General features: G+C 43.6%; 1 protein-coding gene across 1 annotated transcript in view; it reads right to left on the bottom strand.

Moving 5' to 3' along the window:
- KIF16B (kinesin family member 16B) overlaps nucleotides 1-25264 on the bottom strand; it is a 277225-nt gene that overhangs the window by 239703 nt on the left and 12258 nt on the right. The window contains exons 2-3 of the mRNA XM_028144837.2: nucleotides 8028-8097; nucleotides 5958-6071 (exon numbers count right to left, since the gene is read on the bottom strand). Of these exons, the coding sequence (XP_028000638.2) occupies nucleotides 5958-6071; nucleotides 8028-8097 (184 nt within the window). The remainder of the gene's footprint in view (nucleotides 1-5957; nucleotides 6072-8027; nucleotides 8098-25264) is intronic.

The raw sequence follows: 25264 nt of genomic DNA, 5'->3' as shown, positions 1-25264 counted from the left end.
TGAAAGTCACAGCAGCCAGAAGTTATGCCCAAACTATGCCAAATCAATGCCATCATTTTAAGGGTCCGGCTATTCATCAAAGCAAGTGTCTGAAGGTGGATGAGGCAGAATGGCTGAGCTTCCCAGAGTCAGTCCAGATGCTTTTTTCTACTTGGATGTTTGCCCACCATGGAGAGGACATGAAGCCGAGCTGTGTGGGGCCTGTGTCCGTTGTGTCTGCTGCGCCATATAACTGCAGTGGACACTCTGGGTGAAGGACAAATATTTCACCCAGAAAACTGATATAAATGAGGCAAGTCAAGATGTGTGGTCATCCTACTCACACCTGCCTGGGAAGTGGACCGAGCAAAGCTCTCCAAATCCCCACAGCCCTCATGTTGCCCCCACCCTCCTGGATTAGCACACGAAGGGCACAAAAAGCATCTCCCTGCTTTAAAAACAATACACATCAGCCGCTGCAGAGATATCAACGGAGGGACTGCGATCAGATCCCGTCAGAGCCAGAGAAAAGTGAGACACTGCCCTGTGCGGCCATCACAGTCCAAGGTGGGAGCCTCATCACCCCCTCCGGAGTGCCCAGACCCATCACCTCCCCTGCAGAGAGCTAGGGCCCTCCGGTGGAACACCTACCTCCTAGGAAGGGCTACTACACACTGGCCATCTCCAACTCAGCTCCACAGAAACCATCCCGGCTAACCAGGGCCTGCCATCCAAGGCCAAGACAAATTACAGCCAGCTGGACTCCTGCTGGCTTCAGCCACCATTTCCCGCCATTTTGTTTGGACTGAGTTTCCTCAGTCTTGTCCGTCATTTCACAAATTATCATTTTAATCGAGTCATTTCCACAAATGACCAGTCTCATTCATTCTGACTTCATGCTTACCATTTCAGCTTTTAGGAACTGATGTTTTCTGTTATTATTTTCAAATTCTGATGACTCACTCAACTCTCAACTGTAATAGCAGCTCACACTGTGCTCATGTGTTTGGCCTCATAAAAACGCTACAGGGTGAACAGTGTTGCTAGATCCATTTTTCAGGGGCAGAGGTTAGGTCACTGGGTGTGCCGAGTGAGTGGCAGAGTTAGGATTTGCCACCTGGACCTTCTAACCTAAAAGCCTCTGCATCTGAAGGCCTCATAGCCATGGGTCCTCTTCCCATACCCTGGACACCAACCACAAGGCCCCTATCCTACCTGGAAAGATGCCTTTCCCCATTCTCCTCCTCCTCCTCCACCACCACCACCATTACCACCACCCCCTCAACTTCTGTAAAGAAGTAGAAGCCAGGAATCTCAGGGAGACTCAGGGCTCCAGACCCCCCACTGGTTTTCACCATGATATATGGAATACGAGGAGAAATTCTCAATCTTTCTTCAATTCACTCTGATTAAACAAAAGGAATGCATCATCTTGACCATTTCACAGAGTGCCAATGGATAGGAAGAACAGCCTTCCATAAGTTCCCTAAGAATAAAGGAAGACGCTCCTCTCGTACTTTTGTCTGGGCTAAAACTAAGTCATGGAAAATATCATGTTTAAACCAAACTCAAGTTATCCAAATGAAATTCTTCCCTAGGGTTAAAATCCACACCCACCATTTTGCTTCTACTTTATTTTCCCCAAAGCTAACTCAGCTGGAATTCTCTGACAGCCGGTGGGGTGGCGGGGTTAGAGCTGGTGGACATGACTGTAAAACGAGCCTACACAGTGCAGATCTGGAGGCGCTGAGACCCAGGCCTGGCTCAGTCTCAAGTAACCCACCCAAAGTTGGCTTGGGACCCAGAGAAGCAGCCAGACACTGCCCACATCTCCCAGGTCCTTGGCAAGGAAAAGAGGGACCCATCGCAGCTCCCACAAAGGAGTTATTTACCATCATCTACCACACAGGGTAGGGAGGGAAGGGCTGCTTTAAGAGACTGCTTTCCCTACTGGCATCAACCCCACTGAGCACCTCACTTGGCCAGGTTATCCAAAAGCCACCTTGCTCCTTGACTGCGTAGACTGTACAGCTGATTTCCAGAGTAACCCAACTTATCACAGGACCTGACTTTAGGGAAATTGCCCACAAGAGGGCACTGTTAAAAAGACTTCCACCCAGCTTGTCAACTGGGAGATTTTAGGTTTCAAGTTTCTCCAGAGGTGAAACAAGGAACAGGTTGTGTGAGATCAAAGCCTCCCTCAGGAGTTTTTGAAGAATCATTAAGAAAATAAGACCTTATTTAATGGACTTTAATTTACATGAGTTTAGCTTTAAATAGCTCACTGATTTTTTTTTTTTCCTGAATCTAAAATGAATTTGGTCATCTTGGTATTTGATTAACATTAGGGAAACTTGATTTGAACCAGAGTAATTTGCATAATATATTTTCTCAAGATGTCTTTTTTTATTTTTTTTATTGTTTTTAATCTTCACCCAAGCATATGTTTTTATTGATTTTAGAGAAAGAGGAAGGGAGAGGAAAAGAAACATCAATGTGAGAAACATCAATTGATTATCTCCATATGTGCCCTGACCAGGGATCAACCACAACCTAGGTAGGTGCCCTGACCAGGAATTAAGCCTGTGTCCTTTTGGTGTACTGGACAATGTCCAATCAACTGAATCACTGGGCCAGGGTGAGATGTCTTTTTTTTCTTTAATTAAATTTGTTGGGGTGACATTCGTTAATAAAATTACATAGGTTTCAAATGTATAATTTTATGATACATCATTTGTATATTACATTGTGTGGTTACCACCCAAAGTCAAATCTTCCATCACCACATATTTGAACCTCAATACCCTTTACTAATGCCTAACCCCCTTCCCTCTGGTAACCACCATACTGTTATCTGTGTCAATGAGTTTTTGTTCATTTTTCTTGTTTGTTCATTTGTTGCATTCAGTTTTATATTCCACATATTAATAAATCATATGGTTCTTGACTTTTTCTATCTGACTTATTTCACTTAGCATGATATTCTCAAGATCCATCCATGTTGTCACAATTGGCAGTATTTCATCTATTCTTATGGCTGAGTGTATATATATGTGTGTATATATATATATATATATATATATATATATATATATATCTTCAGATCTTATAAACCTTTCAAAATACCTTTATATTGAAATGGAAAAGAGGAGGAAGAGGAAAAGAAGGAAGCGGAAGAGAAGGAGGAGGAAGAGAGGGAAGAGAAGATGAAGAAAAAGGAGGAGGAGGAAGGGGAAGAAAAAGAGAAAGAGAAGAAAGAGAAGGAAGAAGAGGAGGAAAAAGGGAAAGGAAGAAGATTAAGATGATAAACATCATGCTAAGTTTGCATCTTGCCCTGTTTATAGCAAGAATACAACCTGTCAACTCAATTCCTATGCCAAGTATGGCGGCATGATAACTTTAGTCAATATTTGACATTGAAGCCACTTTTAAAACAACAGCTATGAAAATTAGGGATGAAGGCCCTGGCCAGTGTGCTCAGTGCTCAGAGTGTAGGCCCTTGCACCAAAGGGTCACAGGATTGATTCCCAGTCAAGGGCATATATCTGGGTTGCAGGTAGATTCCCAGTCCTGATCAGGGTGCCTGAGGAAGGCAACCAATTGATGTGTCTCTTTCACATCAATGCTTCTCTCTTTCTCTTCCTCCCTCTCTCCTTCCTGCCCTCCCTGCCTTTTACTCTCTCTACAAAATCCAATGAAAAATTACCCTCAGGTGAGGATTAACAAAACAAACAAAAAATAGGGATGAGGGAAGATTACCGTTTTTTAATAGAGTTCTTAAAAAATAGGAATTTTCCTACATCTATGCTGGTTTTATTAACACCTGGTTATACTATAAAATAGTGTTTACTAACATATTTCAAGGCTTTTTTACTTTTGTAATGTAATGGAACAATCTCAGATTATTTCAGAGAGTTGTACTCAAAGCATCTGAGAAGAACATTGCATACACACCTGAACCATGAAAATTATCTTTATCAGCTGAAAGCTTTCATGATCTAAAACTATTTTAAAATTCTGGGCATTTATTTTTATCTCCCAAAAGAGTAAACCACCAATCTTAACTCTTGAGGAACATGAAAATGTCATACGTTTCTGTAATTTAACCACCATCCGAACGAGTTCTTTCAGTCAGCGAATGTTTACTGAGTGTCTCCAGTGTGCCAGGCATGAAGTCACACACCACTCTATTCGCTGTCCCTAAAAGGCCTCAAATTCAAGTTAAATAAGAGGGACATACAGCTGCTCATTAGGTAAGTTAGAAGTGGAGACCTTCATGGCTCTTCATTCATCCTCTATTGAAGACATTCTTAAGACTATAGAATAAACTATTTTCCCTTAACAAATTCCCTCATACCAGTCACTTCATTCTCATTGCTATATTAAAGCCAAAATCTGGATTCCAATATCTATAACATTTGATTCCTCACCAGACTCCTAGCTACCAACACTGATTAATCCAATGACCTAAACACCAACATTATTGTCACTCACTCACTCACTCATTTATTCATTCAACAGGGCTGCCCTGTCCATCTGTCATTTAGAACACACCAATCCTTTTCTCTTATCCCCTAGATACCACCAGCCCAGGCAGGATCTCAGTTCTACTACTGTCAAGTCGATTCAGCCTATGGGCTCCAGCAAGTTATTTGAGCTCACTGGGTCTCTTCAACAAAGAAAAATGGAGCTACTGTTTACCTCATTCGGTTCTTGCGAAGATTAAGTGAGACAGTGTACTTGAGCACCAAGCAGTTTCTGACACCAATACAAACTCAAGCAGCATCGGCTCATCTTTCCTCTCCTGGCACCTCTTTCATACCAGGCACTTCATCTCTCTTTACAGCTCCCATTCTCATTGTCCTTTCTATATTTCCCTGATGCTGAATCGACATCTTCTGGATACAACCACTCCAGTCCTCTCCTTTGAACAACTTATCTACGTTCACAACCTATCTTCCTCCAACATTTACATTGCCTCAGAAAGCCAATCCCTTCCACAATCCATTTGTAAACCAACTCAATTTCTTAAATGTTAAGGTGTGTGTAAATAACTTGGGGATTATGCTCAAAAATGCAGTTTCGGATTCAGAGGTCTGAAATAGGTCCCGAGATTCTGCATTTCTGAGATGCTCCCAGGCAAGGCCCATGATTCAGGTACATGTACACATCAAATTGCAAGAAACCAGACAAGATGCCATCACATGAATTACTACGCAGGACACGATGAAATTCTTATCCTTGTTTAAACACGTGAAGACCTGAAGCAGTTAACAAGCCAAGAAGAGGCCCAGCCAGGCAGCCCATGTTCTCCCCCACACATTGGTGCTTCTGTATCCCCACTCGGCTCACACACCCTCGTTGACCACCTAGGGAAATACCCTTGCTCTTCTGATCCATGAAACGTTGCTATGACAGCCTCGTGGGAGGATCTTTGAGTCTGTTCTCTCTGCCCATGTCATATCTACATTTTAGGCTACAAAAGCCTACAGGAGCAGTTTCTTGGACAAATTCCAGCTTTACTCCAGGTTCTATAAATATTTTTGGACAAATGTTCTTTCTAGAATCCTTCTTCCCAGAACCTATAATGATCCATTCCCACAGGGAGATGTGGCCTGTATTTGAAGTCTACTTCTTAAAGCTCTGTCCCATACAACACTTAGGGCTAAGTGGCTTATTTGCTAAGATAAGCAGCATATCAATGTCTCCCCACAAATGCTTTATTTACAGAGCTCCTGCAAATCAGTAGCATCAAAGTTTTGAAACAAAAGTTATGATCATCATGCTTAGATAAGAAAAAAAAATAAACTCTTTAGGGATTAAATTCTCAGGCTTAAGATATATAAAAACCAAACAGCAATGACCAATTTTATATAAATTTTACTTTTCAAAAATTAGATGTTTTAAGGGGTGTAGGATAGGCATGTTTTTCTTGGTATGAAAAATAAACCAAAATAAAGATTCTGAAAATATCTTACCATTTCTTGTGAAACATAATCTGGACTTTTTGTATCAGCAGAATAAAAAGAAAAGTCATAAGTGAAGGTCTTGGTCCGTTCTCTCCCTGAGTCCCCAGATCCTCCTTCAGGTATCTAGAGAGATATGATAATGATAATAATAATATAAGAAGAGCACTGTCAGTTGACAAATAATCTAATTTTTTTTTCTTTGTAAAAAATATACAATGACCACCATTTCTCATATTTACATCCTAAAAGCATTTAATTCCTCCTGACTGTGGGCTACCCACCCCCACCAAATGGAAATAAATCCAGAGTCAGTCTATGATATGACCCAAGGCTACTTCCCTGGATGTTTTACCATGATTACTTTATATGAACCCAACACTCCAGCCAGACTCTATTTTATGCCATCGTCAGTGCTTTTCACTGTTCCCTCTACCAGAAACCACCAGCGCCGTGAGGCTGCATAACTCCAGGGGGTGCTATTCACATAGATCCTGATGGGACTGGAGTTCCCTAGAGTTGCGTGATTTTGTGGCCCCACTGAGAACTCCAGATCAGAGGCTTCCTCTTCCATGAAGCGTCCCTTGGGCACTCCCACCTCTGAGAGCCTAGACTCTCCAAGATATATCATATTATTGCAAACGTTTGCATATATCTTGTCTACCTTGGTCCATACCTAAAGTGAACCAAAACCCATGTTTAAAAATCTTCATATGATACTAAAGCCTCACACAGCTTCCAGGACACATGCTGAATAAATTCAATGAGCATCATATTTTTCCACCATAATTCAGACACTATAAAGAAAAATTGTCAAGGTTCTTATTATTAAAATGTTAAAAGTCTGGGCATATGTTCTGATTATATCAGTTGAGGAAATGCTTGTAATCTTGAAAAAGCAACAGAGTAATCAAGGAAATAGACTCCACTATGCACAAAGAAAGGAGGCCTCTCACTTTGTTTCAGTAAATGCAACTTTTTAATGATTCAACTTTTACCACAGCACTGTGAATACACAAAGATACATGAAGCAAAACCAAGCAAAGATAACTAACAACAGGGAAGGGACGAGTGGTGACTGGCAGAAACTGAGAAGATGTGGGAGGTCAAAGGAGGGAAAGCTAAGTGTGAGCCAGCCAGAGCTAGAAAGTACAAGGACTCAGGTCAGCGGAGGAAGAAAGACATTCCAGTGGAGAATGCCTCAGGCAAAGGGACACCAGAGCTTCAAAGGAGGCCTATCAAATTATCTAGGGCACGGCCCACTGGAAGACAGGAGCATTCCCTAGCTCCTATCAGAGAGCAAGTCGCACCACTTTGAAATCAGATTTCAAAGTGTCCAGTCCCTGGAGCCACAAATTAAGAGAAATCCAACCTGAGACTGACCTGAACTTGACCATGGAGCAACAGGCCTCAAAAATGCAAACCTGCAAGTTTACCATGAGTATCTAAGGAGGAAGGGGATGAGTCTATAAAGCTCCTGACTTCTTATTAATATTATATCCTTATCTCCCCCCCCACCCCCAAGTAAAAAGTATTCAGGGACTTAACAAATTCACTGATCAAAGATATGAACAGGACATTTTAAGTGCAATAGGAAGAACTTGTCATCTTAGAAAATCATTTTTTCAATCATTTTTCAGAAAAAAAATTCAGTGTTTTTATCTTTCATCCCCTAAATTTTGAATAATACCAGCTCCTCTTGCAAAGTTTATAAACATCATTTTTTTTCATTAAAAATAAAAACAAATCAAGGGCCAAAGCTTATTTAATAATTCATAAAATGTAGTCAATGGCCAGGCTAAGGATCCACCACAGGATACAGGATAAAAACGCCAGCGTCTAGACTAAGCCAATGAGCTTCCATGCCAGAGCGAGAGCTTGGTCTGGTTTTTCAGATCAAAGGAAACCAGGGGTGGGAGAGGAAACGGGATCAATCCTCTTGCTTCGTGATGGAGCCCAAAGCCAAGAGCAAGTTGACATGCCTAACTGAACTGAAATGGCAGAAGCGTCTTATTTATCCACAAGTCATTATAACAGACATGGGGGCTAATGGAACAGGAGCAAGGGCAGGTTGCTACTTGCCTTTAAGTTTGTGATTGTTGTTTTGCTTTTCTCCATTTGTATAATGAATTTGGCTTCCAAGTCCTTTTCCCTACAACACAAAATATTCAGTTTGGTTAGGAGAGAAAAGATGGTTAAAAAACAAACAAACTGTGTTACTTACTTTTTACATATAGGAGTTTGTTTTTAAATGGCATCTGAAGCACAATCACTGATACCACTCCTTCCGAATCCTTACAAATATAAACATGAAGACACACAAAACAGATAACATACCACCATCAAAAAGTAAGACTGACAAATAACGAGTTGTTCAAACCTAGAAAAACGTCTAACTGTAAGTTAGAAGGAGTGGAAATGAGATGACAGAAACTAGAGAGGCCTGTGAACCATGAAAAAAGCAGCCCACTCAACTGGGTATAAAAAGAAAGACACTTTATCCCTCCACCCAAGATGAGAGCTAAGAAGAAAATGGAGTGAGTGGTCACAACCAGGTGCTACTTCTAGAAGCAGCCAGGGCACTGCCCCTACTTTCCACCTTCTCCCATATCCATTCAGAAGAGGAAGTCAAGAGAACGCCTGAAAAAGTATCGTTCCCTAGAATAAATGCCCACATCTACACAACAGAGTGTTACATCATTGAAAAAGAAATGAGTTCTATACACAGCTATAGAGTGAAAGCCAGAATCAATTTATTGTTGAGTAGGAAATGCAAGGGGGAGAAAAACATACAAGGATACTACCTCTTATATTTAAAGATAAGAAGGATAATCTAATTATTTTTCAAAAAGCTACCTATGAAGCCCTGGCCAGATAGCTCAATTGGTTGGAGCATTGTCCTGATATGCCAAGGTTGAAGGTTTGATCCCCAGTCAGGGCACATACAAGAATCAAACAATGAATACACAAAAGTGGAACAATAAAAATCTCTCTCTCTCTCTCTCTCTCTCTCTCTCTCTCTCTCTCTCTCTCTCTCTCTTTTTCTCTTTCCTTCCCTACCTTCCACTCCTTCTCCCTCTCCCTCTCCCTTCTCTCCCTCTCCCTTCTTCTCTTCATCTCTTTCTTTCCAAAAATCAATCAATTAATAAAAAATGTTTTAATAAAAGTACCTATGGGAAAAGAAGAAAATGTAGTGGAGGGAGCAGTAATAAAAGCTAGATTTCTAAAACAACAATAACAAAAATATACCTTTATCTCTAAATCTTCTTTAGAATGCAAAAGTAAAATGAAATCTTATACATTTAAAAAAAATTTATAAGGGTTTATTAGAGTTTATTTGAGCCAAACAGAAGATGTGCCAGGAAGCAAGATCTCAACAAACTGAGAAAAATGCTTCCCAAAGTTGTGTTTTAAAATAAACTAAAACGGAAACTTGTAAGTTGAAGCAAATAAACCTAACTGTGCACTGCATAGTAACAAACAATTTTAATTATGACTGTATAGAGGAATTTGACAGTAGAATGTAGTGGGACATAGCAAAAGGAGAGAAAGAACTATAAAAAAATTAAAGCATTTTCAGTAATCATATTTTTGGTGGGGAAGTATCATCATTCTGAGATGTGTTTGTGTACTATGGGATAATCATGAGTAATTATATCAGTGCCACTGAGAAAGAAAGAGATACAAACATAATATTCATGAGGTTAAATAAAAGCTCCATCATCCTAAATCTGAATGGAAAGAAACTAGCATGAACTTTATCTAAAACTGATAGAGCCTGGCAGTGGGGAAGGTCAGCTGCCCGTGTACTGAGGAACTGAGGGTTGCCAGCAGCCATGTGGTGAGCATGCAAAGGTCCCACCCCAGCCACAACAGGGGGTAACTGTGGAGCAGGCTGGCACCTTAGAGTGCAATCTTGAGAGACACCGGACTCTTGACCTACAGAAACTGTTAGATAATAGTGTTTTAAGCCCCTACATTTGGGGTAGTTTGTTACACAGAAAGAACTAACTGATACAAAGGCCATGTCAAAAGGACCCAGGAGTCAACCTGAGTAAGTTTCTACCGGCCAAAGTTGAGCAGCAGGAAGAAGAATAACTGCAAGAGAAAGACACAAAATATGCATAAGTTCATGAAGTCATAATTGAGAAATAAAAATGAAATGGTCCCCTTTGGAGGATCAAAAGAATCACCTCATTATTTTGAAAGCTAGAAGATAAAGGGAAAGAATCAAGCATTTCCCTGGCATTTCCTGAACAATCTGCATGCCAGAGTAACCAAACAATTGTTACAGTTGTTGAGGAGAAGTTCCTTTTGTCAAGATTTCCAGCTAATAAATGAGGATGGAATAAAAACACTGGAATATCACCATTTTGCAACCCCTGGTGAATTAATGGCACCAGGGAGTGACCATCAATGGCTGCTAACTGTACCCTCTAGGAGACAATCAGACATGCTGTGCATGCTGACTGAAGGACCAGCACTCCTGCCCAGTAGTCTCCTCCCTCGGGAGCCACCAGGAAATTCGGGGGCAGGGGGAACAACACCAACAGTGCCAGGGGGCAATCAGCACAATCCAGCTTCTGGGAAAGCTGACAGATAAATGAACTCATTTACTCAACAACAATAACAAGTTGCAAGGAATATAAAGATGGAATAGTAATCTATGTAAAAAGACTTTAAAGACATAACCAATTGGATCTCAATTCAAACAGAAAAGGGTGTTTGAAATTATATGTAGAGAATGTTAGCACTGACCAGATATTTGATGATATTAAGGAATTATTATTACTATTTTAAATATGATGATTTATTTAAAGTCTTAATCTTTTAGACATGCTTACTGAAATATTTACAAATAAAACTGATATGATGTCTGGGATTTACTTCCAAATAACCCAGGGCTGGAGGAAACAGGTGCTGGTGGCATCCTGGCCACCTCCAGATGAACAGGCACAGAACATGTTGTAAACACCACTCAGAAACTACAGTGGACTCACAAGAGTACCCATTTGACTTTTCCAATCCAGTGTGAAGAAGGGTGGCTATATGAAGCGAACAATGGCTTTAGAGACATACAAATGAAACCCCTCCCATGTGCAAGGTGCTCCCACTCCTGCCCTCCAGGGACACCCCATGATAAGCAAATATTTCACAAACTAGCCCCTTTCCTGCAGCTTTCTCCTGCGGAAAGTACTAGTATATCCTGCCCAGCAAGAGAAATGCATGGGTGAGGTGAATACCAAGCCGGCCACATCTAAATTCTTCCCATTCCTACATGAGTCATTTATTTCTCAGCCACTTGCTAACCTAATTTGTCTAGATCTCTCATTTCAAAACCACTATGGAGGTTCAGATCCTGTGGAGGTACAGAACCTGTAGAGGTACAGAACCTGTAGAGGTACAGAATTATCCAGGGATCTAAGAGTAGAAGTAACCCTGATGGGTGACCACTTGTCAATTCTTGTTTATAACAGGAAGCAATGCAATGCAGCTGCTACCATCATGCCTGCTGCCTGGGTTGGAAGCCAGAGGTTAAGTAATGCCCCAGCTCAGAGCCTTACAGGGCTTTCCATGCTATCATTTATTCTAACCTGGAGGTCAGCACAAAAGCACTTTCCTAGTTTTAAAGTAACATCTATTCTATAAAAATAACTAGGAAAGATACTAACTGACAGACCATTATATAATGAGAGCATCTTTCTATTCGCACTCCTGAAATCAAAACTGAAGATGCGAGGTGGGTTTCAAAGGTTTCACCACCTCCTTGACATTGTATGATTCAGGTGTGGTGGTGGGGGAAGGGAATAGTGACAGGTTCACTGTTCTTTAGGATCCCTAGTTTTCCTCAGTTTCTCAATAATAACATCTCTGTGCCCCAAAAGATAGGCACCCCGGCTCAGACCCTTATTAGTCAAAAAGTAGCCCAGCAGCAGCATCGGCCCTGGGGAACTTGTTAGAAATGAAGGATCTCAGGCTCCACCTCACGCCTACTGAATGGGAGGGGACCTGCCTTGTAACAAGAGTTCCAGGAGATTCCAATGAACACGGGTGTGAAAAGCACTGCTCTGACATTGCATTAATATGACAGAGTGATAACTGGTCTTACTTTTACTTTCAAGAAGTAAACTCCACAATGTTTGTACTTTGTACACTGGGAAACTCACCAACTTTGTACTTTGACCTTTAAAGTTAGTTTTTAAATTTCATGGGGGAATATGCATACAGCCTAAGTCAGCTGACACTGTTTTCACCCTTTGCTCTTAAATTGTACATTAGCTTCTGACCAAGAGTAACAAATGCTAGATATATCGATCTAAGTAGTCACCTGAGTGCCATCACCTCCAGGCTCTCCCATTCTCACCACTCCGCCCTGCTGTCAGCCTCCAGCCCATTCCAGTATCAGTGTCGGCTGCTAACAGCTTGAATTCATTTTAAAAGTAATCACAGGCCATCAAGATTAGATAGAGGCCATCTGTTCCAGAAAGGAAACCTCACAAATAGCAATGTCCTATCTATACTGTTTCCTTCTTAAACAAAAAAACTAAAAGAAAAAAGATGTATCTTTACTCCAAATATAACCTAGCAGTACAATATTTATAACAAAGATGCTAGCTAGAATTTTAGCCATAGAGAGCAATTCTCACTCTAGTTCATGAAAATACTTATGGAAAAGCCAGTGTAATCTCCATAGCGGTTATGAAGGTTGAAGTGATTAAATGTTGAAACTAACCCTTTAGTGCCGTCATTCCTTGTAGATTGCAGGAGGGTTGTCAAACTTTCACATATTTCAGAGAGGAAGAGAAGAAGAAAAGCTCCAGGCCCTTCTTTCCCTCCACACCCTGCTGACCAATCCTGCTCAGCACCCTGACTCACCGGAGACTGTTGACTGCTCTTGGCCTCCCCTTCACCCCAGGTGACTTCAGGGCCCATCCAAAAGCCTTATCTCCCACTCTCTCACTCCCACAAAACTCTCAGTTATTTAGTCCTGCCCAATCTACCCACTATTTGCCAACCTCAGCCACAGCTCCCCACTCTGTAGCTACTGTCTCATGTCAGGCTACCATCACCTCTCCCTCGTCTCTTTGCCTCCAGCCTTGCCCCCTCCCATCCACACTCCACTCTTACCATGAGTCTTCCGTGCTCTAAACGTCTTCAGTGATTTCTCAAAGGCCACAGAATAAAATCTAACTCTCTGCGGTATACAAAGTCCTTTGTGATCTGACGGTCAACACTGTGTCTGTCCTAGCTCCTCTCCTGGCCAACACCCAGCCATCCCTCCAGACTCAGCTGAGGCCCCAAACCCTTAGGAGAGCCTTCAAAAGCCCTCTGCCCCATCCCCTCATTAGATGGCCCACCTGCCTGTTCACCCACCAGAATGTGAACGTCTCAAGAGTAAGAACTCTGCCAGCTTGGGTTTACAACCCCAGACCCTGGCATAGTACCTGCAACTTTGAGGGGCTCATGAAATCGTCTTGCATGTGATGGACTGACTGACTGAAAGGCTAAATGAATGGTTCTACCCCAGCCTACTCTTCACCGCGTGCATCTTCTGCTTAATGCCATGTCTCTTACTAGTTCCCCTAGCATTCTTTGTTCTTGCTTTCCCACACTCTACATTATCTTCCCAACCACATTGTCAAGGAAGGATTGTCTCAGGTCTAGTGTGATTCACTTACCCTTCAGATACCTACCTCACTTAGCCCACTTATATGGGTTTTATTCCTGCTAATGCCATCCCTCCAATTATTCTAGACTCTAGAGAATCCCAGAGAAGAACCCAGATTCCTTCACACTCCACCGAGCACAAGAGGGCAACATTCGCAATCTCGCTCAGTGCTTTGTCTCATTCCTTCAGCTGAACACCGTAAAACACCAGGCACTGAGAGTTCCCCCGGCTCGGGTCAATTTCCTCTGACATTTAAGAAACATGGGAAATAAATCTTGACATTTTTCTCATATTGAGGAAAATAAATAATCCTAAAATACTATTTGAACATTGATTTGATAATAGAGCCAAATGAACTATGTCTCTCCCTGGCCACTTTAGTGAATTGGGTTTCTCAACCGAAAAGTCAATTATGGTCCCTTCATACAAATAAGTAATTTATTTGAAAGGTCTGCAAACTAGATCATAAGATGCCATAAATGAACCAGCTGGAGTACGTATACGGAGTTACTGATCAATATTGGGGTGGAGTGAGGTAGGAAGGAAAGAAAAAGATGTAAAATATCCAATCAGAAAAAGTGATAAAAATTATATTAGCTCTCAAATATGTGAGTAGGAGAAAGCTTATTGGAAAAAACAACAACAACGACAACAACCCTATATTAATTCAAATATTTTTAAATGTTTTTAAATTATCCAGCAATTCTAACTGGTTCCACTTGCTCACTGGTGGCCATTCGCTTGGAAGATACTAGAGATGGGCTTATTCACCCCGAGTTCTGAAGTCAATCAGTACCCCCCAAATTCACCTTAATACTTATATTCTAGGAACCAATATTTAACTGACTTCATATTGCTGGACAACCAACAGCAAAAATAAAAATAAAAAAACTCTGATGTAAAAAAGAACGTGTGACCTCCCCAGGTACTACGTGGGAAGAAGCCCAGGGAACACTGTTGAGTGGGAGAAAGAACAAGTAGCAAAACAGTCTGCCCATGCTCCAGTCTGTAGTGCCATAAACACAGTGAGGCAGAACATGCAGACCCATGCTCCCGATGCCCAGAACATCTCGGAACATTCCAGAAAGGATGAGGAGGAAGCATTAGCGGTAGTTACCTCTGGACCTTGCCCGGTGGGGGGAGGCGGGGAAAGAAAATGAAGTGAATGTTTCACTGCTGGAATTTATTGTAGCATGACTTCATATTACTTTTATACTTAAAATAAGTTTAGTTAATTCAAAGACCCAAAATCCCTAAATTAAAACTTTGGGTGGCTCCTCGGTGCTCTAGGGCTGAGTCCGCATTCTTACATACATGTAAAATGAGGGCTGGCTTATCAGCCTCCTCTCCTGACTGCCCAGCCATAACGAGGACAGCCCCCACCATAGGTATCCTGGTGGCTGCCCTGATGTGCCTCTCCCCTCCCCTGCCTCTCTGTAGATGGTGCTCAACATTCAAAGCCAGCCCAGATGCCCCTCTTTTGGGCAGTACCCCTGATCCCCAACGCTCAGTGTTTTGCTCGGTCCCTCTGCTAGACCCAACAGCACTTCTCTTCTTCTCTTTTATTAGGGTTCCTGAGAAAATACAGGATGCCCGATTAAATCTGAATTTCAGATAAACAAATAAATTGTTAGTATAACGATATCCCAAATATTGCATGAGACCTACTCATCCTTTACTGTTGGTTGCTAGCCCCGAGGAGGACACCATCTCTTACCCAGGGGTGTGCACCCAGAGGGCAGTTCCTGTGAAATGCGTTTGTACCGACCTCCATTTCTCAAGCCCAGGGAGTGACTGAGTCTTCAATGACACCCTCAGCACCCACTGGAGTACTGGAGAGTCCATAAATATGCCTCCTCACTTACGTTAAAGTGTGGAAACAAACTCAGGGAGAGCTGTTCTCCTGAAGCCGTGTTTCCCATACCCTTCATGGCTGGTTCCGAGCCCTCAAAGACTCTGGGGTCTGCTGACTACACTTAGTTGCTCCTCTTGGTATCCATAAAACCCACAACTCAGTTTTTGAGAAAAAACCCTGGGGAGACAGATACTGAAAAAAATTACAGAGTGTGTTTTTCGGGCAATCACCCTGACTTCCCTTCGGCTCCTCAGAATGTGTCTCACCACACAGACGTCAGAGAGAGGTCAGCAGCACCATGACCTACTGGTATATCCAAATGCCAACCTGGAGAGGCAGCCAGTGAGAAGTATGTGCGGCCTCCACTCCATTCCCCGTGAGTGGCCACGATGAATGAGCCAAGGACAACAGTGCTATCAGGCTCAGATGCTCTGAGTGCCCCATGCTAAGTGAAATCCTCCGCTGACCCCTGAGAAAACAGGAGGGAGCTATTAAGCTGAGTCTTTTACGATCTTCCCTGGTCTAGAGAGGGTATAATAAACCTAAAACACTAGGCAAAGAGCCAGCTGTTAAGGTTGGGATCCCAGAGAGGCAGACAATCGGGGGGAGTTGAGCATGCAGGGTGCTCATTAAGGTGCCCTTGGGATGGGTCAACACCTGGAGGGAGGGGGAGGCAGAAGCAGGACTGGGCAGCTGCAGCGCAGGCCTAAAGACAGCCTAGGCAGACCCCGCAGGCAGTCCTGGAGCTGTAGCAGCCCTTCAGAGATGCCCAGGTTGGGACAAATGACCAGGTCTTTACACCCCCACAATGAGCAGTCACGGACTGTGGGTTGCCTGGCGAGAGGCTGACAGTGAGGGCCAAGCCCACAGTACCACAGGAGATGGACAACAAGCTTCAGCAAAGGAAGCTCTGGGCAGCAGGCATGGGAACCACCACACTAACCCTCCTGAAATGCATGCTGTAGGGCATACTGACAAGTGGCAGCCATCACCCCAACTCCCCAGCAGAGTGCGATGGGCAAGAAAGAAGGCAGCTACTTCCTCTGTTTCCAGCTGAAGTACAGATAGACTAACAATCAGAACTGTCTCAATACAAATGAGTTGCCTTGAGATGTGCAGAGTCATCACTAAGGAGGTTTAGTCGGAGGCTAACAAATGCTTAGCTGGGTCACTGTATGGGAAGATGTGTGTATTCATTCCGTCCACAAGTAGTCTGTGAGTACTGTTGACATGCCAGATAATGCTCTCGGTGCAGGGAAAAAGTGGTAAAGGATACAGACAAAGTCCTTCTGGAATCTGTACTTCAGTGAGAGGGTGAGGAAAAATGAATACAATAACATTCTGGATACTACTAACTACAGTAAAGAAATGAAAGGGTGACCAGGGCAGAGGCAGGGAGACGGGTAGTCAGAAAAGACCTCATCCCAGGGAATGTGGGAGCAAAGACCTGACTGGGATAGTGCTGAGGGCCAGGCAAGATCTGGGGAGAGCATTTCAGGTAAAGAGAACAGCAGGTGCACAGACCCTGGCGCAGGGACCAGCCAGAGGTTTGGGGGACAAGCAAGAAGGCCTGTGTGACTGCAGAAGAGAAAGGGGATGCCAAGTGGAAGATGAGGCCAGAAAAGGAGGCAGGCATTAATGGCCTTGGTTCAATGGCTAAGACTTTGGGACTAAAATGGGATATGAAGCCATGGATATGGGAAGGTTTTGGGTACAGGGGAATGGCACAATCACACTTAAGTTTCCAAATGATCCCTTTAGCTGCTGTGCACAAGACTCTGGGGGGGAGGGGGGTGCGAGTGGAGCTGGAGCCCGGTGAGGAGGGCCCACAGGAGATGCTGGGGCATGGGCGAGAATGAAGATGCACCCAAAAGACGACGGGGCCAGATTTGGATTCCCAAGCCCTGCTGATCAACAGAAGCATCTGAAGAGCCTAACCCACACCCACCAAGTGAGAATCCCAGGACGGGGGACCAGGGATCTGTATATTTAACCTCCTAGATGCTGATGACCAGCCAGGCCTAAGAGTCACTGCCCAAGTCAGTCAGTGATCCCTCCTCACCTCTGCGGAGCTGGGCCTCTATACAGTGAGAAAGCGTAAATGCCTTTCAGCTCTGAGATGATGCTTCGCTAGGTGATCTCAGCCTGTCCTCATATGAAGCCCAATTCACCTGTCCCCAACTCCAGAGAGAAATCCAGAATGAGACTGCCTTCTGGGTTACCACTGTCGCCCTTCACCTGGGGCCTCTCATCTGAGCCCTACAACACCAAAGTCGCCGAGAAACACTGTGAAGTGGGGACAAAAAGCAAGGAGCAAAACAGTATGAAAACCATCATCCAGTTTGTGGTAAAACAGCAATCAGGGATAATATATGCATTCTTGAGTATGAACCTGAAGAAGGCTCATAATTGGTACCACTCTAGAAGCACGGGAGTGAAGTTAATTCACTCAGGGTATCAGGCTTACTTCTGTCGTGCAAGCCTGGTCCCAGGTGAGAAAACCTGAAGAATTTCAAACATTAGAAAATTCAAGCCCCAAACCATAAATAACTAAATGCTGCTCAACACTAAAGACGATGACACTTTCACTGGTAATTGTGGATACTCTGCAGGGAGGACAACTGGAGCCAACAATGTGAAGGGCTTGAGAGCCAAGATGAGGCTGGGGAAGTGGAGCACTTGACAGAAAGAGGATGAACTCAGAAGACAGGAAGAGACCTAGTCTAGGACCTCCCCTCACACAGAGAAACTGAGGCCCCAGGGGGTTAGGTGACTCACTCAAAGTTGCTACTAGTCAGCATTGTGAAAGGTTAGGGGAATTAAGCAAGAATCAATACTTCAAAGCCAGAGAAAACCGCTGAGAGCAAAGCCAGCCCCCTAACTTGATTTCAGCTATGTCCTCCCATGGGAACACAATGGGCCAGTCAACACATTTAGGGAATCCATACAATAGTACTCTCCAAACAGGGCACTTAGTCACTCAAGCGCCCAGTCCCCCTCGCCCCTGCGCACCTCCCCCCCCCCTCCGCGCCCCCCGACTCCCATCCCATTCCAAAGAACTCCTCCTTTCAGGACTCACAAAGACCCTCATCATGCTGGTCCCTCTGCCTGGATTATCCTTTTTTCCTCCCTCTCACTTTTCCTTCACGGCCCTTAAGGATGTATCCTCCTCCAGGAGGTCTTCCCAGACACCTCCTAGTCAAACAATTCTGTGAAGTATTCCTTAACACACCACAGCAGTTTCACATTCTGTTTCTGTTGGCCAACATATTTGTCTTTCCCACCAGTCCCGCTGCTTCCTGAGGGAAGATAGTGCCCTAGTGCCCTACCTTTTATATATCCACAATACCCAGCAGTCCTTCCATACAGCCAAGCACTTGGATGAATGAAGGAATAAGCAGTCAGGGAATAAATAAAGAGCTGACATAAAGAAAAAAGATACTATTCTTGAACTCAAAAACTAAAATAAAGTCAGTGCTTCAAAATTTAGCCCTGTGGTTGGCAAACTGCGGCTTGCGAGCCACATGAGGCTCTTTGGCCCCTTGAGTGTGGCTCTTCCACAAAATACCACGGCCTGGGCGAGTCTATTTTGAAGAAGTGGTGTTAGAAGAAGTTTAAGTTTAAAAAATTTGGCTCTCAAAAGAAATTTCAATCATTGTACTGTTGATATTTGGCTCTGTTGACTAATGAGTTTGCTGACCACTGCCCTAAGTGGGTCAGTTGGTTGGAGTGTTGTTGCATGCACCAAAAAGGTTGTGGGTTTGAATCCTGGTCAGCCCACATACCTAGGTTGCAGGTTCAATCCCCAATCAGGGCGCATATAGGAGGCAACTTATCAATGCTTCTCTCTCTCTCTCTTCCCCTCTCTCTCAAATTAGTAAAGCTATCCTCAGATGAGAATTTTTTTGTTAAGTTTACTATATACATTTTCAATTTTTAAATGCAGATGTGTTTTTTCTATAAATATCAGTTAACTTGGCAGATGCCAACTCCAAAAACAGAAGCGAAGCTTGGCTCTTCCTGCAGACCCACAGCTGTGTCTTTGAGTCCAGGACCAAGGCATAGGGACCTCTGTCTCTTCTGAGACTCAAAAGGAGGGAAAAGGATGTGCATATGACCAAATTTCTTCAATATGCTTCTCCAAAACACACAAACAACATATTCTTAAAAGTGGACGTTTAAGAGGAGTGATATAAATATAAATATTGAGAACATAAGAAGACTTACTCATATTTCCTTTTGTTTCCTGTGTTCAGACATTGGACCAACTATGGAATGCCCTGAGATATTCCTGTTTAGTACTGCAGCACCAGGAAACACCAAGGAATTAGCGTTCTCTGCCCTTACCCACTCCATCCTTGCAACCCTCCTTCCAGATTTATCTGTTTTAGAAAAATGTTCTCAGTGACAGCTTTTGGGAAAAAAATATATATATAGCTGGCCTGTAAAAAGAAAATTGACTCCTTTTACTATACTGCCAGCCAAATATACCAGCTAGGAGAAAGATATGCTTCAAAATACGAAATTGCAGGACTTTTTCCTCAAAGACTTTCATTTGAGTCAGAGTGGAACAAGATGCAATCGTGGTCTAATGTGTTGTCGCTTTTTCACCAAGCACAGCAGCCGATGTCGCCAAGCAGACTGCTTTAGTAATTGTGGAGCGGAAGCACTGGGCTTCAGGGACCTGGGTTCTAAACTTGACTCTCAAACACTCTGTCACTTTGGCACCTGATTTAACTTTGCCAAGCCTTGGTTTCCTCACCTGTAAAATGACTGAATAAAACCTACCAAACACGGCTGCTAAAAAGTTCTAATTCTGCAGCAATGCTGTGAGTATTAAGCTATCCTGGTGTATAATTTTTTTGCTGATGGAAGTGATAGAACAAAATAGGTGACACAATGCCAGGTGTGCAACAGATAATCAATGCTTTTATTTCCACCACAAATCCAAGATCCATCCATTCGTTGATCAAATACTTACTGTGCCTCTACTGTTGGAGGCAGTCGACAAAACCAACAAAAGCCCTGTTCTCTTGCAGCTTCCATTATGCAAGAGATATTTATTTTCACAAAACCTTGCCAGTGTTTTCCCAAAATGGGTGGAAATGGAGGGAATTCAGAAAACATATTTTGCCAAATTTTCTAACCGGCTCTCAAAAAAATGAAGAACCACCATAGTGTTGATTTTCGTAAGTTTTATTTATGAATGCTTTATCTTCAACACAACCCAGAGGTCACAGTTCATTAAAAAAATAAGAATATCAGAAATCCAAAATTATTTCACTTATTTGCAAATACCTGTGAATTATATCTAGTAATTCTGACTATACGCTGAATGTACAATGTGAAGATATGTAATGCATGCTGCCCTTGCTCCCCGAGGGCAAGCTTGCAATGTTCACTCCCATGTTGATTAAAGAGAACATTAGCCCTAGCTGGTTTGGCTCAGTGGATAGAGCATCAGCCTGCAGACTGAAGGGTTCCAGGTTCGATTCTGGTCAAGGGCACATGTCCAGGTTGCGAGCTCGATCCCCAGTGGAGGGGGGGGGGGCACGTACAGGAGGCAGCTGATCAATGATTCTCTCTCATCATTGATGTTTCTATCTCTCTCTTCCCTCTCCCTCTCTGAAATCAATAAAAATATTTTTTTTAAAAAGAGTAAAAGAGAGCACCAGTAACCAGAGGCAGGAGTGGGCAGTGGACAAATGCAGATGTTTCCCCTTTACAAGGCTTTCTGGGGGATACAGGAATGTATAATCATGTTCTTACCCTTCAATGGCCCATGACCATCCCACATGGGTAAGAACAAACAAGCTGTAAAAGCCCATTTGGCGGGGGTGGGGCGGGGGGAGGCATGGGAGGGCAGGCCAAGGGGAGACCTGATTTCGAATGGCCTGGTAGTGAAACATAATCAGTACAAAAAGGAAGTCCGATCAGTGCCTAGGGCACAACCACATTTTGTATACCGGTAGAGAAGGGCCTAGGTCACCAAAACTCCCTTCAAGAATATTCTCGCCGAAACTGGTTTGGCTCAGTGGATAGAGCGTCGGCCTGCGGACTGAAGGGTCCCGGGTTCGATTCCGGTCAAGGGCATGTACCTTGGTTGCGGGCACATCCCCAGTGGGGGGTGTGCAGGAGGCAGCTGATAGATGTTTCTCTCTCATCTATGTTTCTGGCTCTCTATCTCTCTCCCTTCCTCTCTGTAAAAAATCAATTAAAAAAAAAAACCCATAAATAAAAAAGAATATTCTCAGAACACCAAACTGAGCCACCCTGCCTTCCTCGGAGCTAAGCAGCCCTGGGCTGGACAAGAGCTGTTCCTTCTGCCTTTTCCCTCCGTTTTGGACCACAGAGAATGCCACTCCTCGCTGTGCTTTCTGAGCAGCGAGGTAACTCACACAGCAGCAAAGAGAAAAACAGGAGGAAGAAGCCACAGTCTCCACGTAGGCAGATATTTATTTTGCCACCACCTGGAATTGTGTTGTATTGTATGGTATGTATGTATGTGTCTATTTATTTATTTACAAAACAGCATCAGAAGGAGAGCACGCTGACCATTATCCAGGGTGTCCAGTACCTGGAACGTGTCCAGTAAATCAAATTCCAGGCAAGGAATCCCAGCCCATGAGTTCTCCAACTTGCCTGCACACATAATCTCCTGGGGTCTTTAAAATTCCTGATGCCGCCCTGGCAGGTAGCTCAGTTAGCTGGAACGTCTTCCCATTCACCAAAGGGTTGCAGGTTCATTTCGCAGTCAGGACACATACCTACATGCCTGGATTATAGGTTCAATTCCTGATCGGGGAGCATGCAGAAGATGACTATCAATGTTTCTCTCTCACATCAATATCTATCTCCCTCTCTCTCCCTCCCTCCCTCCCTTCCTTTCTCTCTTTCTCGAAATCAATAAAAACATACCTTGAGTGAGGGTAAATAAATAAATAGATACATACATACATACCATACAATACAACATAATTCCTGATGCCCTGCTGCACCCCACACCAGTTAAATCTGACTCTATGGGGTGAGAAGCCATCCGTTGAAGACATAAGGCCAGTGTCCTAACCTCCTGGTTTCTCCACCACCCCATGTCAAATACAACAGGTCCAAATGAAGTCACATGTGCTAAGCCCAGGTCAGTAAACCAAGACTTAACACCTAACCTACCTACAGTGCCAGCCTCTCCAGGAATGGAGTCTTAAACCAGTCAGTGGGGAGTTTCCTGGTCAACACCAGTGAGGCAATCTGCCTGAAAAAACCTGCCTGCCATGCTGATCTCTAAGGAAAGGTGACGGGTACCTGAAACACTGCTGTATCTTCCTGTCCCACCTGCTTCTGCCTGTGAAAGTCTGTCATTTCATACAGCTCCTCAGAGTTCCTTTCTATTTCAGAGATGGGATCCTGCCTGATTCATGAATTGGTAAATAAAGTCCAAGATCTTTAAATTTACTCAGTTGAAGTTTGTTTTTTTAAAGGTCTCAGAGGGACCACCTGGGGTTCCTGCATATTCAGATGTCACTGGAAGCCCAAAGGAGAAAACGAACCATGATATGGACCTGGGCTAAGTCAGATGTGAGAGAGGGAAAAAGACCAAGCAGGCCACCAAAACCATCAGCAAAGAAGGCAGGCAGCATGCACAGAACCAGAGCAGAGTGGCCAAGCATGTCAGAGGCCAAAGAGCAGTGGAGGCTCTGGATTCCTAACTGACCGGTGCCTAGTTAACCACTGAGCCTGTCTCCCCACGTGGAAAATCGACTGAGTCCTGCCTGCTCTTCCTACCTCAGAGGATGGACGTGAAGCACTCAGTGGAGGACACAGCTCACACAAACGCCATCACTGTCCTTATTCAGCATTAGCAGCACTACCCGCAGAAGCCCCTGAAGAGCTGTACCTTATCTTTCAGGGGCCCCCGTCTCCCATGGCCCCTCTCTCCTGATCTTTGTGGCATCCAGGAAAGGAGCAGTCTCTGGAGGCATTCAATGAAATTCAAGGATGCTGGGGGCACAACTATGAAATGAGCAAAAGGTACTCAAAGATATTACCTCCCAAAAATACCAAAAACACTAATACTGTAGGAGAGTGGTATGGGGAAATGGTCTGATGCAAAGTTTTAAATAAAGCAAATGAAGGAGAAAGATTTTTAAACATTCATTCTAAACTGGAAGTTTTACAATGGCATCCAGGGCTAGGACTGTTGCATTCTGTGTTCTAAAACTCTTTAATTCGTTATCAGTGTTTTAACAATCAGAGGATTTTACATAAAAATCTGGATTTCTGATTCTCTGGAAATATGGAAGGACAGGGCACTCCTGTGTCCCATTCCACAGGACAGCAGGGGTGACTTCCTGCCACCGTCCCACCCAGCCCACTGGGGTCGGCTGCACCCCACCTGGCTCCTCAGGCCCTGGAGTTGGGACCTACCTAGGAATTCCAGAGATTTCAGAGAAGGGATTATGCATTTAACAGGAAAAAAAAAAATTTTTTTAAATGACTAACTGGCAACAAATTTAAAGGATCTGATTGTCACTTCTCAAACTTCATGTACTTTCTGTTGAGTTGTGTTTTCTCCTCCCACCCATGGTCTCTAAGGGAGAGAAAGCAATGAGGATGCTGGCTGAGGTGATGAAACTAATCAAGCTTAATATTAACAAAATAAAGGATGACTTAACCCAGCTAGGAGCAAACAAGGTTTGTTTGATTTGTTCAGGTCTTCCAATTTCTTATTTAGGATTTATTACAGAAACCACCAGTGAGGGGCTTTCTCTCTCATATCTTTCTGTCTTTTCAGTGTGGGCTACCCCTCCCTAATTTACAATCCCTGGGACTCTTTGCCAGTATTTTCCCCTCTGAGGCCCTTTGGAGAATGAAGCTGCTATTGCCCAGAGCTGTAATGCAGAGGCACTATCAGCAGGTTCTTAACACTCAAGAATTCATCCATCCCAGATTCCTTGAAATTGAGCACACTACCAAAATTTCAGGCAGAAATAAAAGAAATGATCTTGTCATCAAGCCAAAAGGGCCTGAGGTAAGAAAGTCCTCTGATGTCATCATGCTTTTTGCAATAAGACAGAGACAGAGCAAAACAGTCTGGCCTCCTTTCTGTGGCTCAACTGATCAGTCTCTGCACAATAACACAGGCCGGCTCCTCAGACAGCCATATGAGGTCGAAGGAAGTCTCCAGTTGCACCTGGCATAATCCTTACACCTCTAATTTGGACCTCCTTTCAAAGAAGATGAGGAGGAGGGGCGGGAGCCAGCACATAATGTAATGGCACTCACTGTCTAAGGCCAGAGGCCTCATCTTGAGATAACAAGATGACATCAAATGAGCAGTTCTACTTGTTTCACTCAAGTCCTCACCTCTCAAGTGTCGCCTTTCTGTTCTTGTTCTTTCATGATTAGTCATGCTTTTAATTCTGCCTCCATTCTCCTGCAAAACTGACCCTTCCTCTGAGCCCCCTGCGTGTTTCCAGGCTCTATTTGCATTTCCAAAGCTTGACAAACCCAGTTCAACACCTGCAATAGGAAGCTCTCCAACAGGAGTCCAAAGAAAGGAGACCCTTAACTTCCATAAGCCACACAGGAAAGGGACTTGAGAACAGCTATGAATGCCTCTGAAAAGAAATAAGTGGATAAAATCACATCACACTGAAGCCACACAGAGAAAGCAAACTGCTGGGGCATCATTCTAGCGAAGGCAGTCTAACAGGCAGCCATAATGAACTCTTTCTAGTCCCAACTCCCACCACAGGTGTCCGCAGCACCCCAAATCCTGGTCCAACAGAGGCGAGG

The sequence above is a fragment of the Eptesicus fuscus genome, chromosome 12 (genome assembly GCF_027574615.1).
Source record: "Eptesicus fuscus isolate TK198812 chromosome 12, DD_ASM_mEF_20220401, whole genome shotgun sequence".
Taxonomy (NCBI): Eukaryota; Metazoa; Chordata; class Mammalia; order Chiroptera; family Vespertilionidae; genus Eptesicus; species Eptesicus fuscus.
Note: the sequence above shows the minus strand (reverse complement) of the source record. Positions and strands in the feature narration are given on the sequence as shown.